The sequence below is a fragment of the Cervus canadensis genome, chromosome 19 (assembly GCF_019320065.1).
Source record: "Cervus canadensis isolate Bull #8, Minnesota chromosome 19, ASM1932006v1, whole genome shotgun sequence".
NCBI lineage: Eukaryota > Metazoa > Chordata > Mammalia > Artiodactyla > Cervidae > Cervus > Cervus canadensis.
Window position 1 is genome coordinate 55,676,006 of NC_057404.1, and position 15,213 is coordinate 55,691,218.

Consider the following 15,213-nt stretch of genomic DNA (forward strand, 5'->3'; position numbering starts at 1 on the left):
TCCTCTCCTCTGGTGTTTTTCAGAATTTGTTTTTCATGAGCATAACAGCTTTGAGCACAGTTTAGAGAATCCTAAAGTATGCCCATCAATTTGATGTTTTTTCTCAGTTCAAGTTTAATAAAACTACAAAAGATCAAAAGTGATATCGTACTACTGCACACATCAGCTAGCCTGCCCCATAACACAGCTCAGGCCTTCTTCAGAGGAAGAAAGGCTGGCCTCCAGCCCCTGCAGGAAAGTCCAGTGTTGTCCCACACATCTGGACTGAGTGTGTTTTCATGACAACAGTACAAAAGAGGTTTTGCTCTCATGGCCACCTACTGCAGCCTGGCCCTAAAATGGCCCAGCACTCACTTCTGCTTAGAGAAATATTCTTTGCTCTGGGCATCAGGCTTCTTGGTATCACCACCAGGCTTCCAGCCAGCTGGGCACAGGTCCCCATGTGTGTCAGTGAACTGGAAAGGCCTGAACTAGTCTCAGTCTCTCATCCACAGAGCGGCCAACAGGAAGGTCGTTTATGGTAATCTGTCGAAAGATACCTTCATCATCAGTAATAAAAAGGTTCCTGAATGAGAAGCCCTCATCAGCCTTTAAGACCCCACAGTACTGAGCAACAGTGTGCTCAGGCTCTGATATCAGGGAATGTGCATGTCCCCAGGCTTTCTTTTTTCTTGGGTATGCTGACCCACACCAGGTGACAGAAGTGAGAACCACGGAAGCACCAGTTACCTGGCAGCTGAGTTTCTTAAATTCTTCCGCCCTATCGCTGAAAGCAATGCGCTCCACGGGGCACACAAAGGCTAAGTCAAGAGGGTAAGAAGAGACGAACACGTCGTATCTCCCTTTGTAGTCAGATGGACTGGTATCTTTGAATTGATCATCTGGCATAACGCTTGTTGCTTTGAACTGGGGGGCAGGATGCCCAATTTTCAAATTTCCTTGAAGACATATTGCTATTGGCAGTTCTCAGAAAGAAACCACACAGACCAATCAGGAGGAGGACATCCATCAATTTGCTTTTGGCTGATGCTTTTCTCATGGATAGACTGAGGTTAGGGCTTTGAGGAAGAATAACACAGAAGGAGGTGAAGTGTTCTCATCATATCTTATCAGGGTTCGAACTATTGATATGACTTATCACTGTTGCTGATATTGCTTACCTGGCTTAGATAGTATTTACCAGATTTCTCTACTGTAAAGTTATGCTTTCCCCATTTTGCCTTACCCTACCCTTTGAGAGAAAGTTGCTAAGCACAGCCCATATTAAAGATGGTATGGGGGTAGGGAAGGGAAACTAAACTCCATCTCCTGGAGATAAGTGACTTTTTAGAATAAACATAAAATTTACTAAATTTCTGAAATACATATTGAGTACCCAAAGCATCTGATAATGCAATTAAGTGCCCATTTAACATGAGTCACTCTGCTAGGCATTTCAAATAAGTGTTAGACACAGTCCTGCACCACAGGGAGTTTATAATGTAGTTAGGATACCATAAGAAAAATGCTGGTTAAGTACTAAAGTGTCACAAAAAGGGAAAAAAAAAATAAAATCCAGTTGGAGTAATGAAGTAATGAAAAGTTTCACAGAACAAGAAATATTTAAGCAAAGTAAAACTGAATATAATTTTGACAGATGAAAACAGATGGAAATTCACATCCATTTGCAATTTAAAACTCTCAACAGTGGACATAAAGAGAATGTACTTCAACATAACAAAAGCCATATATATCAATCCCACACCTAATATCATATAGTGAAAAACTGAAAATTTTCCTTCTAATATCAGGAATAAGACAAGGATGCCCACTCTCACCACTTTTATTAACATAGTATTGGAAGTCCTAGTCAGAGCAATTAGGCAAAGAAATAAAAAGTATTCAAATTGGAAAAAAAGGAGTAAAACTGTCACTATTTTAGAAGACATGATTTCATATACAGAAAACCCAAAGATTCCACCAAAAATTGTTAGAACTAATAAATGAATTCAGTAAAATTGCAGAATACAAAATCAACAAACAAAAATCTGTTCTATTTCTATACATTAATAATAAAGTATCAGAAAGAGAAATTAAGAAAACAATCCCATTTACAACTGCATCAAAAAGAATAAAATATCTAGGGATAAATTCAACCAAAGAGGTTAAAGACCTGTACACTGAAAACTATAAACATCTTTGAAAGAAACTGAAGACACAAATAAGTGAAAAGATCGTCCATACTCATGGAGTGAAAGAATATTGTTATAATGTCCATACTATGCAAAGCAATCTACAGATTCAACAGAACAGAGACCTCAGAAATGACCCCACATATACACAATCAGTTAATTTATGACAGAAGCCAAGATTATACAATAGGGAAAGAATAGTTCTCTTCAATAAATGGTGTTGAGAAACTGGAAAACCATGTGCAAAAGATCAACAGTGGGCCACTATCTTACACCATACACAAAAATGAACTCAAAATGGATTAAAGACTTGAATATAAGACCTGAAACTATAAAACCGCTAGGAGAAAACATAGGTGGTAAGCTACCTGACATCAGTTTTGGTGATGATTTTTTGAACCTGACCCCAAAAGTAAAGGCAACAAAAGCGAAAATAGGCAAGTTGGACTACATCAAACTAATAAGTTTCATCACAGCAAAGGAAACCATCAACAAAATGAAATGATAGTTTATGGAACAGGAAACAATATTTGAAATCATATACCCTGATAAGGAGCTAATATCCAAAATACATAAAAACTCATAGAACTCAATAGAAAAAAAAATCCAATTAAAAAATGAGCAGAATATCTGCTCATTATATGCCTGGAGACACCTAAAAAGATGGTCAATATCACTAACACCAGAAAATGCAAATCAAAAATATAATGGGGTATCACATCACATGTTAGAATGGCCATTATCAAAAAAGATAAGAAATAACAAGTGTTGGTAAGAATGTGGAGAAAAAAGAGCTGTCATGCACTATTGGTGGGAATGCAACTGGTGTAACCACTATGGAAAACTACATGGGAATTCCTCAAAAAAATTAAAAATAGAGTGTGATCCAGCAATTCCACTCCTTGGTATTTACTCAAAGTAAACAAAAACATGAACTCAAAAAGTTATATGTACCGCCATGTTCATTTCAGCATTATTTTCAATAGCCAAGATATGGAAACAATCCAAGTGTCCATTGATTATGTAATAATATGAATGAAGAAAGATGTGGTGTATTCACACACATGGGAATATTAAGCTATAAACAAGAATGAAATCTTTCCATTTGTGACAAGATAGATGATCTTAAAGGTATCATGCTAAATGCAATACATCAGAGAAAGACATTGCATGATCCCACTGATATGTGGAATAAAGAAAAAATAGATTCATACTATAAACTATCAGTTATGAAGCAAGTCCTGGGGATGTAATGTACAACACAGTGACTACAGTTAATAATACTGTACTGCATATTTGAAAGTTACTAAGAAAATAAATCTATAAAAATTTCTCACCACAAGGAAAAAAAAAATTTATAACTGTGTATGAGGATGAAGATTAACTAGACTAACTGTGGTGATGATTTCACAATATACACAAAAATATCAGATATTATGTTGTACAACTGAAACTAATATGTCAACTACAGGAAGGAAAAAAAAACTAGATGGAAAGACATCCAAGATGGAGAAAAGAGCATAAACAAAATATAAGAGCTCTTTCTCATTCATTCAGTGTTTTTGCACTGTAACCCAATGGAAACATTCATTTTAAGATCTTCAGTAAATTTTCATAGCTTAGCATAAATGGGTGGTGCTTAGTCTCCCCATGATTCATTATGTTGATGTTCTAACCTTTGGTACCCCATTATATGACTATACTTGGAGATAAGATCTTTAAAAAGGTAATTAAAATTAAAAGAAGTCATTAGGACAGACCCTAATCCAGTATGACTAGAGTCCTTCTAAGAAGCTATAAAGATATAGGCACAGAACAAAGATAGAACTATAGATCAATGGAACAAAATAGAAAGCCCAGAGATAAATCCACGCACCTATGGACAGCTTATCTTTGACAAAGGAGGCAAAAATATACAATGGAGAAAAGACAATCTCTTTAACAAGTGGTGCTGGGAAAACTGGTCAACCAGCTGTAAAAGAATGAAACTAGAACACTTTCTAACACCATACACAAAAGTAAACTCAAAATGGATTAAAGATTTAAATGTAGGAGCAGAAACTATAAAACTCCTAGAGGAAAACATAAGCAGTACACTCTGACATAAATCACAGCAAGATCCTCTATGACCCACCTCCCACAGTAATGGAAATAAAAGCAAAAATAAGCAAATGGGACTTAATTAAACTTAAAAGCTTTTGCATGACAAAGGAAACTATAAGCAAGGTAAAAACACAGCCTTCAGAATGGGAACAAATAATAGCAATCAAAGCAACTGACAAAGAACTTACCTCAAAAATATACAAGCAGCTCGTCAATACCAGAAAAATAAACAACCTAATCAAAAAATGGGCCAAAGAACTAAACAGACATTTCTCCAAAGAAGACATACAGATGGCTAACAAACACATGAAAAGATGCTCAACATCACTCATTATCAAAGCAATGCAAACCAAAACCACAATGAGGTACCATCTCACACCGGTCAGAATGGCTTCTATCAAAGTCTACAAACAATATATGCTGGAGAGGGTGTGGAGAAAAGGGAACCCTCTTACACTGTTGGTGGGAATGCAAACTAGTACAGCCACTATGGAAAACAGTGTGGAGATTTCTTAAAAAACTGGAAATAGAACTGCCATACGATCCAGCAATCCCACTGCTGGGCATACACAACAAGGAAACCAGGATTGAAAGAGACACGTGTACCCTAATGTTCATCGCAGCACTGTTTATAATAGCCACGACATGGAAGCAACCTAGAGGTCCATCAGCAGACGAATGGATAAGAAGGTTGTGGGACATATACACAATGGAATATTATTCGGCTATTAAAAAGAATGCATTTGAGTCAGTTCTAATGAGGTGAATGAAATGGGACCCTATTATACTGGGTGAAGTAAGTTAGAAAGAAAAACACCCATACGGTACATTAATGCATATACATGGAATTTAGAAAGATGGTTATGATGACCCTATATGCAAGACAGCAAAAAAGACATAAAGAACAGAGTTTTGGACTCTGTAGGAGAAGGCAAGGGTGAGATGATTCAAGACAATAGCATTAAGACATGTATATTATCATACATGAAACAGATGACCAGTCCAAGTTCCATGCATGAAACAGGGCACTCAAGCCGGTGCACTGGGACAACCCAGAGGGATGGGATGGGGAGAGAGGTCAGAGGGGGGCTCAGGCTGGGGGGGGCCCTGGACACATGTACACCCATGGCTGATTCATGTCAGTGTATGGCAAAAACCACCACAATATTGTAAAATAATTAGCCTCCAATTAAAAATAAATAGTTAAAAAAAAGATATAGGCACAGAGAAGAGGATGTGAAGAAACAGTGTCATCTAAAGCCAGGGAGCGATCTCTGAAGAACAAACCTATGGACACCTTGATCTGACTTCTTGTCTCCAGAACTGTGACAAAGCAAATTTCTGGTGTTTAAGCCACCCAATATGTAGTAAATTGTCATATCAGCCTCAGCAAAATAACACAGATGCTCAGTTATAGATTCTAAAAATCACACCCATTTTGGCAAAATTCCCCTCTGTGATTTCTAATTTAAGCATTGTCATTCAACAGTTCTTTCCATTCAATAGTGACATGAACAGTAAAGGTAAGAAAAGTGATGTAAGGTCAGCCTTAGGAACAGCTCTAGCTCTTTCAAATTAAAATTTATTATGCCCTTATAAACTTGTCCAGTCCCAACCCTAACCATAACAAGAAATTTTACTCTAATTTCAGCAATTTCAAGAAGCTTCAGGGATCTCTTTTGTAGCACTTTATTCACCAGGTATTGTTCTTATTTAGTCACTCAGTCCTATTTCGCTCTTTGCGACTCCATGGGCTATCGACCACCAGGTTCCTGGCCATGGGATTTCCCAGGCAAGAATACTGGACTAGGTTGCCACTTCCTTCTCCAACGGATCTTCTCAATCATGGGACTGAACCTGCATCTCTTACACTGGCAGGACGATTCTTTACCACTGAGCCACCTGGAAAGTTCAGACCTCGTGATACCAGTATGCCTGACAACTGCTGCAACATAGTGCTCCAACTTGTCCACTACTAAGTAAAAGCTTCACCTAGCTCCACCTTTTTGTTTCACACGAGGTGAAAACTAAAATGGAAAACAGAAAATAAATTTCAGTGACATTTAACAAGCACAAGTGCTCACTCAGTCCTGCTGACTCTTTGGGATCCCAACGACTGCAGCCAGCCAGACTCTCCTGGGTCCATGAAATTTTCCAGGCAAGAACACTAGAGTGGGTTGCCACTTCCTACTCCATGCACATGCCTAGGACTAAAAGTATTCCTAAATATCTTTAATTTCCTTTTACAAAAAATAGATTTATGCTTTACTTTCACCCTTAAAGAAACGTAAGTCACGGATGTTAAGACCCAGGTGAACTCTTTCAAAAGTCAACAGCAGCTCTGGAGACGCTAACTGTAGACCACAAACTGTGGGCGAGCAGGCAACAGACGAAATGTCCACAGACGCACGAAAAAGCATCTCCCTCACGCTCCTGTTGTCTTCTGCTAATCTGTGTACAAATTCGTGTGGCAAGGCTTTCAAAAATGAGTGCAAATACTCCTAAGAGCTCAGACTCCCGAAAAACAAAACAAAATAACCTATTGTAGACCACTTACACCTGCGCTCAGAAACAGTAATTTCAGTGGAATACAGGAAACTATGGACTTCCCTCGTAGCTCAGTCGGGAAAGACTCTGCCTGCAGTACAGAAGACTCGGGTTTGATCCCTGGGTTGGGAAGATCCCCTGGAGAAGGAAATGGCTAACCCACTCCAGTATCCTTGCCTGGAAAATCGCATGGACACAGGAGCCTGGTGGGCTACAGTCATGGGGTGGCAAAGAGTCGGGCGCGACTGAGCGACTAACACTTACTTAGGGGAGATACGAAGTTTTTTAAGCAGAGAAAAAAAATAAAAAGGTAGTTCCACAGAAATCAACCTACCAAAAGGTTAAGAAGAGAACTATCGAACCGGGCGTTTTGGTAACAGCGACTTCTAAGGTAACTGTCCTAAAGTATACAAGAAACAACACAACCCTTCCACCTTTTTCACACAGCGTAAGCGCGAGATCTGAAAGATTTCCTTCACGGGAGAACTCTGTAATGCGCATGCGTCAAACTCAGAAGCCGCGCTAGCAGGGAAGATCTAGAAGACGCGCGAGAAGAGAGGCGCACTGAGGCAGGGGGGGAGGGGCCTGTATGCGCATGCGTCAAAGTCAGACGCCGCGCTAGCAGGGCAGATCTAGAAGACGCGCGAGGAAGGCGGAGCACTGAGGAAGGGGGAGGGGCCTGCATGCGCATGCGTCAAAGTCAGACGCCGCGCTAGCAGGGCAGATCTAGAAGACGCGCGAGGAGGGCGGAACACTGAGGAAGGGGCGGGGCCATCAGGGAGGCGGTGGCCAACGGAGCGGGCGGAGCCGCGAGGGCGGGGCGGAGGGAGCAAGCGCGCAGGCCTCGCCCCTCGCGGCACCTCCCCGGAATGGCGTCATTAGCGCTATAAGAGAGCTTGTGCAGACGACTCCGGCCTTTTACATCCGGTAAGCGTCCGGTTTAGGGACAGGCGGTCGGCTGTGATTGTTTTGTGAGGTAAAGTAACAAGGAACACGGCTTTTCGGCCTAGTTTAAGATGCAGGCGATGCAGCGGTCTTGTAGTAGTAGACCGACGTTAGCTTTGAAAACGTCTAGGTTCAGAAGCTTGAGTGAAATTTCATGTTCGTTAGCGGGGCGGCCACGTGCAGCCCCGGGAGTTGAGTCGGAAGCCAGTCGCGCGTGGGTCGTGGGCCCTCCGGCAGAGGTTAAATACCGCCGATGACTCGGGTGAAGAAGGTCGTGCGTTGTACTGTCGGTGCCATGTGGCCATCTTGAATCTGTTACTCTGCCACTCTTGAAGAGCAACACGGCATCCTGACGGTTTGATCCAAGTGGTGAGTAGTATCTGTAGTTGCCTTTGCTGGTCCTTTCTGGGATTACGAACCTCCATGTATCTTTGGGACCTGTCGGCTGTGGCAGTCTCCCTTCCTAGCCATGGAAGAGCATATTCTTGTTTATTGGCAAAGCTGTCACCATTTAATTGGTATCAGATTCTGACTTGCACAAGTAACATTCTTCACTTTAAAAACCTGCAGTGTGCTGGGTTATTGGGCAAACATTAAACTACTGTTCAAATGTTTCTAGGAAGCTGAGCTAATGGTTCCAGTGGATGATGGAAAGCATAACGAGGTACGTTCCTGTTCTGTGTATCTCAAATCCTTAGAACTAAGGATTTGGAAGGCCAGAACTGGCACATTGTGCAGGCGTTTTGTAACCTACTAGCCAACTGAAGAGACTGTAACTGCTTTAGTCGCTAAAATCTTAACACTGTACACAAATCAGTCTTGTTAAGCTGGTTTTCTCTCTTGCAGATATACCAAGAAATCCAAAGTGATGTGGGTGAAGTCTGATTGAGCATCCTGCAGGACACTGCTAAATGTGATTTTAAATCTCGTGTATGGTATTTAAATAGAGAATAAGTGCATGCTGCTTTTATTTGTATAATAAAATGCTCGATTTGTACATACAGTGTTCCAGGAGTGAATGATTTATGACTACAATGGGAATGGTTTAGTCATTAAGTCATGTCCAACTCTTTTGAGACCCCATGGACTGTAGCCTGGCAGGCTCCTGTGTCCTTGGGATTCTCCAGGGGATCTTCCCATCCAGGGATCAAACCGAGGTCTTGTAAGTGCATAGGTAACTGCAGAGAACAGATGCGACCTGTTCTTTTGTTACCAGCTCCGGTGGTGGCAATACGAGTTAGTTCTGTATATGGTATTTAGGGACCACATAAGCATGTGCAGTTGACACTTGGGTCTTCAAGTCATTTAATGAGAAAAAGTTATAATAAAGGTTATATTTTATGAAGGGAGCACTCTACCTCAAGGTTGATAAAACTGAAGATGACCTGTTACCTGAACTTTTAGGTTAACCAGTCTCTGGTCTAGTTGCAAGGAGGAAGCCAATTATGACTTTTTATTTTATTGGAAATTTTATTTGGCTTGGCTTTTATTATAATCATACTTAATGGCTTGCCTGGAAGTCCTTGCCCACCTGTGAACAGAAGAGATTAACACACTTCTGAAGGCTAGATATTCCTTGCGAGACTGGAGACCTTTTCACTTCTCACTGTGTCTCCCTCTCTATTCTGCCTTTTGACTTTAGTTCCTAATTGAAGAACCTGGCATCCAGACCCCAAGAAGATGGTTATTTTGAGGTTCTAGCCTGCCATCTCAGTCTGCTGGCTCCCCAATTAAGTCTCTTCCTTGCCTCAACACCTCATTTTGGATGCGTGAGGCTGAACTCGGTAACAGTTAGAATTCCACTATGAATGTTTACACCAGCACTGCAGTTTAATTACAAGGATGGCCCATGAGAAACTAGTGAGAATTTTCTTCACCTGCACTGTTTGTTTTTCCCAGGCCCTCATGCATGTGTGCACTATGGTTCTGTCATCTCTAAATGTAAATGCTTGTACAGTTCCCTTATCAAATGTGTTTTGAAAAATATAATGGCTTGGCATTGCAATTCTGCAAAGTAGTGAATTATAAAGCACTTTCAGATTAGCACCAGTTTTTTACATACCTCAGTTTACAAAAGGACACAGTATGATGCAGAAGAGAAAGGAAATAAAAAGGTCCCTTTGTGATCAGCCATTTAAAAGGATTACTTAGCATTTTTAATTCTATTGTTTTGCACTCACCTCTTCACCTGTCTTATGCGTCTATCCCTTGTATACACAATTCCTTAAACTACATATTGGGACAGATTTTTGTACTGCTACCAAGAATGCCCTGTAAGGCTGCATAGATAAAGGCAGCACCAAGTCCAATTCGCGATCCCATGAACAGTAGCCTGCCAGGCTCCTCTGTCCATGGGATTCTCAGGCAAGAATACTGGAGTGGGTTGCCATTTCCTTCTCCAGCAAGGCTGCATAGTAAGCAGCTATCCCTTACTCCTTTGAGAAATGGAAAACTAGGTGGAAAGAGATTCCCTTGTCTTCCTTGTGACTCTCCTGGTGCTTGGACTGAAAACCCTCCCAAGTGTCTCATTGGCCTCTGCTTGTTAACCCATTTAGAAACTAGGGACACTATAAAATCTTACCTGCCTTTTATAAATTGTCAATGAGGTGCATAGTTACCTAGTACATAACTGGCATATGGATTAAATATTGCAGTTATTTTAGAGCTTTCCCACGCTACAGACAGGAAAGCATTGTTAATTGTGTATTTTTATTAGGAAGAGAATGAGATGGGTGAGCATCAGTGCCACAACAGACATGAATTTGAGTGAGTTAGAGGACAGGAGCATGGCATGCTACAGTCCCTGGAGTTGGAAAGAAGAGGACACAGCAACTCAGCAAAATCTTTACTAGATGGGACTGTGTCAGGATGACAGGCTTCTCTGGTGGCTCAGAGGATAAAGCTTGCAGTGTGAGAAACCTGGGTCTGGAAGATTCCTTGGAGAAGGCAGCAGTGGCAACCCACTCCAGTACTCTTCCCTGGAAAATGCCATGGACAGAGAAGTCTGGTAGGCTACAGTCAACTGGGGTCAGAGTCTGAGCACGACTGAGCAACTTGACTTGTTAACAGGACAGTCTTGGGAAATCTGCAGGTTTCAGTTAGTTACCAGAGAGTTGCAATAGGTGGCACTCTTACACCACAGTCTAGAAAAGAGCATGCTGCTAAGGAAAAAAAATTTTGTTTTACCAAGCAGCAAATCTGAAGTCATTAAAAGTAACCATATAAATGTTGGCAAGTAAAAAAAAAATTTAAAAAAAAATAAATAAATAAATGTTGGCAAGTACACGGTGGATGAATCAGGTTATGTATTAAACTATTTGAAGATATTCTTAATGTCATCAGGAATGCCAAATTGTGCTAGCAATATACAAGGTAGCTAGAATGTTTTTCTCTAGTTGCCATAGTGCCTTGGTATAAAGGCTTCATTCAGAAATGTACTGTGACATGATATTCCTCGTCCAGTCTGTTTGTAATAGGATTGCTTTACCTTTTTGGATTCTATACTTTTCTCACTTGTGAAAAGCCAGAAAGGCTCATCTGTGGAGATTGCTTATCAACCTTCAGGGGAAAAAATCAGCTTAAAAATTACATGAACAGAAAACACTGCCACTTTTATTTTAACTGTAGTAAAGGGTATTTTTTTATATCAAAGGTAGGCCCTTAATATGAATATATACCATACTAATTCAGTTACAAAGGAGTTCTCAATCCAAATACATGTAAAAACAGCCCTATTGCACAGTCAATATACAATCATCTCTGGAGAATGCTGAGAAATTGAGACAAGACAGAATAACGAATGTAGTCTCCCATAAAACTAATTTGGGTAGACAACAGTGCTAAATAAGAATAGTCATCACTACACTGAGGTATCTGTAACCAGAATGTTCACATCATGAATTCTCAAGCAGCAAAGAGGTACATCACTTTTATCAACACAATACAAAAACATAGATCTCCGCTCCCATTAGTTGGCATCTCTGGTTAAATGCCAACGTTGGAAATTTTCCTACATGTTCTTTAAATACTATCTTCTTGACATTTCCATGAAGGATTACAGTTTGGTGACCCTTTTTATCCAAGGTACAAAGGCTGAGACTTTGGTATAAACACCAGGGGAATCCTTGGCTCCACAGCCATATCCCCAGGAGGTCACCCCATACACAACCCAGCTCCCTCCCGGTCGTTGACACACAAGTGGTCCTCCGCTGTCTCCTTGGCAACTGTCCACACGTTTGTGTTCATGGAGGTTTCCAGCACACAGCATCCTTCGTGTAAACCGACCCTTATAACGATGTTCACAAAACCTCTTGGCAAGTAAGGGGATGGCTGCTTGTTGTAGAGTTCTTGAGTAGGCTGGTCCTATGCAGGCCAAACAACTGGATTAGATTCCAGCTAAAGATCTTAGAGAAAGAGCTATATTTAACAGTTAAATGAACATTTAAGAGTCTTGAAGATAAAAGCCCTATTGTGGCATTAGTATAGTTTAAATGAGTGATAACTATAAATGGTTTTTTTCTTCAATGTTTGCAGTTGAAGTGAAATGAAGTCACTCAGTCGTGTCTGACTCTTTGCAAACCCATGGACTGCAGCCCACCATGCTCCTCCATCCATGGAATTTTCCAGGTAAGAGTACTAGAGTGAGCAGTTAACCATACTCTAATCCTTCACTGATCTGTTTCTCAGTTCTGAAGTTTTTGAAGAATAGTTGAGTAACATTTACGGATTTGCCTGCCAGAAGAGGGTAACCTACGGAAAGCACGTTTGTGTAGGCTTTAGAATTTAACTTCTCTGTATTAAAATGCTGAGAGTGCATTCATGCTACTTCTGTGTTAGCATATCCATTGCTCTAAAACTCATCTACGTCAGCTGGCAAGTACTATCCTCAATATTTCATGAAGATGATTCAGAAACAACTTTATATACAGACAGCCTTAAGTTTAACCTTTTGATGTTAAGGTACTGTATTTACTGTAAGCTACTCATTCTTTGTTTAGGGGCTAAAATGCATAATTGGTAGGTTCTCTATGATAGCCTTTACTTGCATCTAAATTCCACCATTATTGTCCAGTATACTCAACTGCAGTGATTTTCATAGTAAAATCATTTGGTGAAATTTACTTCCTGTGTTACCTCTGTTCAGATGTAGTGTCTTAAGGAAGATGATTGAACTCTCCCTGAAGAAGTAATTTTAACACCTACACTTTAATCTTTGATTTGCATCATAGCTCAGCATAGTGTTTCCTTGAGAAAGCATTTACTCTGACCGGATTTTATTACATCATCCAGGAAATGTTTCCATTTTTTATGGTTTCTCTCAGGATTGGTCCCAGTATTCTGTATCTGCTACAGGTGTTTCTACATTTTGCTGCTATGAAATAATGTTGAATCTAAAGAAAGTGAAAGTGTTAGTTGCTAGGTCTTATCTGACTCTTCGCAACCCCATGGACTCCCAGTCTAAAGCCAAGATTTAACAGTTAAAATGAACACTGAAATATAATAAATTTACTAGGTAAAACCTTATTGAAATCATCACCTGTAGAAATATGTATTAGATGCTGTTTTCAAGAGTACAGTTAACAGTGTTAATTATTTTTAATGCAGAGCAGTCAGCCCAATCATTTCTCCTTATTCAGCAGTCACTTGTGAATCGAGTACCTGATCCAAGCGAGACTTAAGAGTTCTGTTTCAAAGACTATCCTGAGCAAGCACTCTTGTTGTTTAGGACATCATGTCCAATTTTTTGTGACCCCATGGACAGTAGCCCACTAGGCTCCTCTGTCCATGAGATTCTCCAGGCAAGAACACTGGAGTGGGTTGTCATTTCCTTCTCCAGGGGATATTCCTGACCCAGGAATCAAACCCACATCTCCATTGGCAGGGGGATTCTTTACCCCTGAGCTCCTGAGAAAGCACTAGCTGATGTTAACTCTAGCAAGACAATACAGAAAGCTGTTTGCCTAAGAAGAGCATAAGCTGAACACTATCTGTGGGAAGAATAGAAGGGAGAGTGGTGAAGGAGAAACCCAAGTGGGGTGGATGCTTCCTCTTCAACCTTAGCGGCTTTGTTTTGTTTTTTGGCTGTCCTTTATATAATCTCCTTAAGATTTAGTTTGATAAAGGGCTCCATTACAAAAAAAAAAAAAAAGGAAAGAAAACCTAATACCAAAGCCCTTTGCTGGGTTGTGTGTGTGTTAAGTCACCCAGTAGTGTCAGACTCTTTGTGACTCCATGGGCTGTGGTCCACCAGGCTCCTTTGTCCATGGGATTCTCTAGGCAAGAATACTGGAGTGGGTCGCCATTTCCTCCTCTATTTGCTGGGGTAGCTACGTCAAAGTCATCTGAGAAAACTTTCAAACAGAGACAGCCAGGCCCAAGTCCTAAGGTAGCGTCTGTGTCCTAATGGAAACCATAGTACCCTCAGGATAGGAATCCAAACTGCATGCAAGCATCTCACACTTGGTGGAATTTCCAAACAACTAAGCCTGAACCCCCTTTTAAGATTTTGCTACCCACTGTACTGAATGGAGTACTGATGCTGTACCCCATGTACTGATGCTGAAACAAGCTCCAATACTTGGCCACTGATGCAAAGAGCCCTAGTGATGCAAAGAGCACTGGAAATGACCCTGGTGCTGGGAAAGATTGCAGGCAGGAGGAGAAGGGGGCGACAGAGGACAAGACAGTTGGATGGTATCACCAACTCAACGGACAGGAGTTTAAGCAAACTCCAGGAGATGGTGAAGAACAGGGAAGCCTGGTGTGCCTCAGTCCGTGGGGTCGGAAAGAGGGACATGACTTAGCGGCTGAACAACCCACTGCATACCCAAATGGATAATCCAGACGCAAGAAGGTGGCCGTATCTTCACTGTTTCCTTGGGTTTTCTATGTTACCTGTATCTCCCCATCCTGTTATGTAGCAGCTGGGGGCTCCCTTCTGTGGCCTCTCTTTCCAGCGTGGCAAGCAGGCCGGCAGAACGTGGCTGCTGAGTCTGGCACACTGCTCCTCCGGTCCCTGTAACCTAACCAGGGCGATGTCATAGTCGTTGCTGTGTGGGCAGTAGTGCCGGTGGGTTACGATCTGCTTGACTCCGATCTCTTCTTCAAACTCCTCTGGCACCAGCGTATGATAATCCCCAACCCGAACCACGTAGTTCCTAGTATTGTTACCGTACCTGAGAGGCAGAAAGAGCTAATGGGAGGCTTGTTTCAAACACTGTAAACTGGTCACTGCCTGCCAGGAAGCTTAACAGAGATGCTTGTAACCCTTTCTTCCAAATCATTCACTCCTTTTGTGAGTTTCACCTTCTCTCCATTGCTCTGACCCCGCTGCGCTCTGTCTGGTACTCATGTTTTCCCTTCGTTCATTTCACTGTTTAACCCATGTTACTGTCTAACTTTTGAGAAGGATCAAATGTGGAGGATGAATGGAAAGTAATCACTAACC

At 41.2% G+C, this 15,213-nt stretch overlaps 1 protein-coding gene, 1 long non-coding RNA gene, 1 other non-coding gene and 1 pseudogene across 3 annotated transcripts in view; 2 read left to right on the forward strand and 2 right to left on the reverse strand.

Annotated features, from left to right (window-relative positions):
• Positions 1 to 333: 333 nt before the first annotated feature.
• Positions 334 to 965, reverse strand: LOC122422150 (annotated as a pseudogene).
• A 6,763-nt stretch (positions 966 to 7,728) lies between these two features.
• Positions 7,729 to 8,763, forward strand: LOC122422152. The gene is made up of 3 exons (XR_006263742.1): positions 7,729 to 8,135; positions 8,386 to 8,430; positions 8,613 to 8,763. It is a non-coding gene; the product is annotated as an uncharacterized LOC122422152 (long non-coding RNA).
• On the forward strand, positions 8,186 to 8,316 carry LOC122422414. The gene has a single exon (XR_006263820.1). It is a non-coding gene; the product is annotated as a small nucleolar RNA SNORA24 (small nucleolar RNA).
• A 2,588-nt stretch (positions 8,764 to 11,351) lies between the features above and the next one.
• PRSS12 (serine protease 12) overlaps positions 11,352 to 15,213 on the reverse strand; it is a 75,697-nt gene continuing 71,835 nt past the window's right edge. The window contains exons 10-11 of the mRNA XM_043438446.1: positions 14,661 to 14,941; positions 11,352 to 12,128 (exon numbers count right to left, since the gene is read on the reverse strand). Coding sequence (XP_043294381.1) covers positions 11,821 to 12,128; positions 14,661 to 14,941 — 589 coding nt within the window. The 3' untranslated portion in view covers positions 11,352 to 11,820. The remainder of the gene's footprint in view (positions 12,129 to 14,660; positions 14,942 to 15,213) is intronic.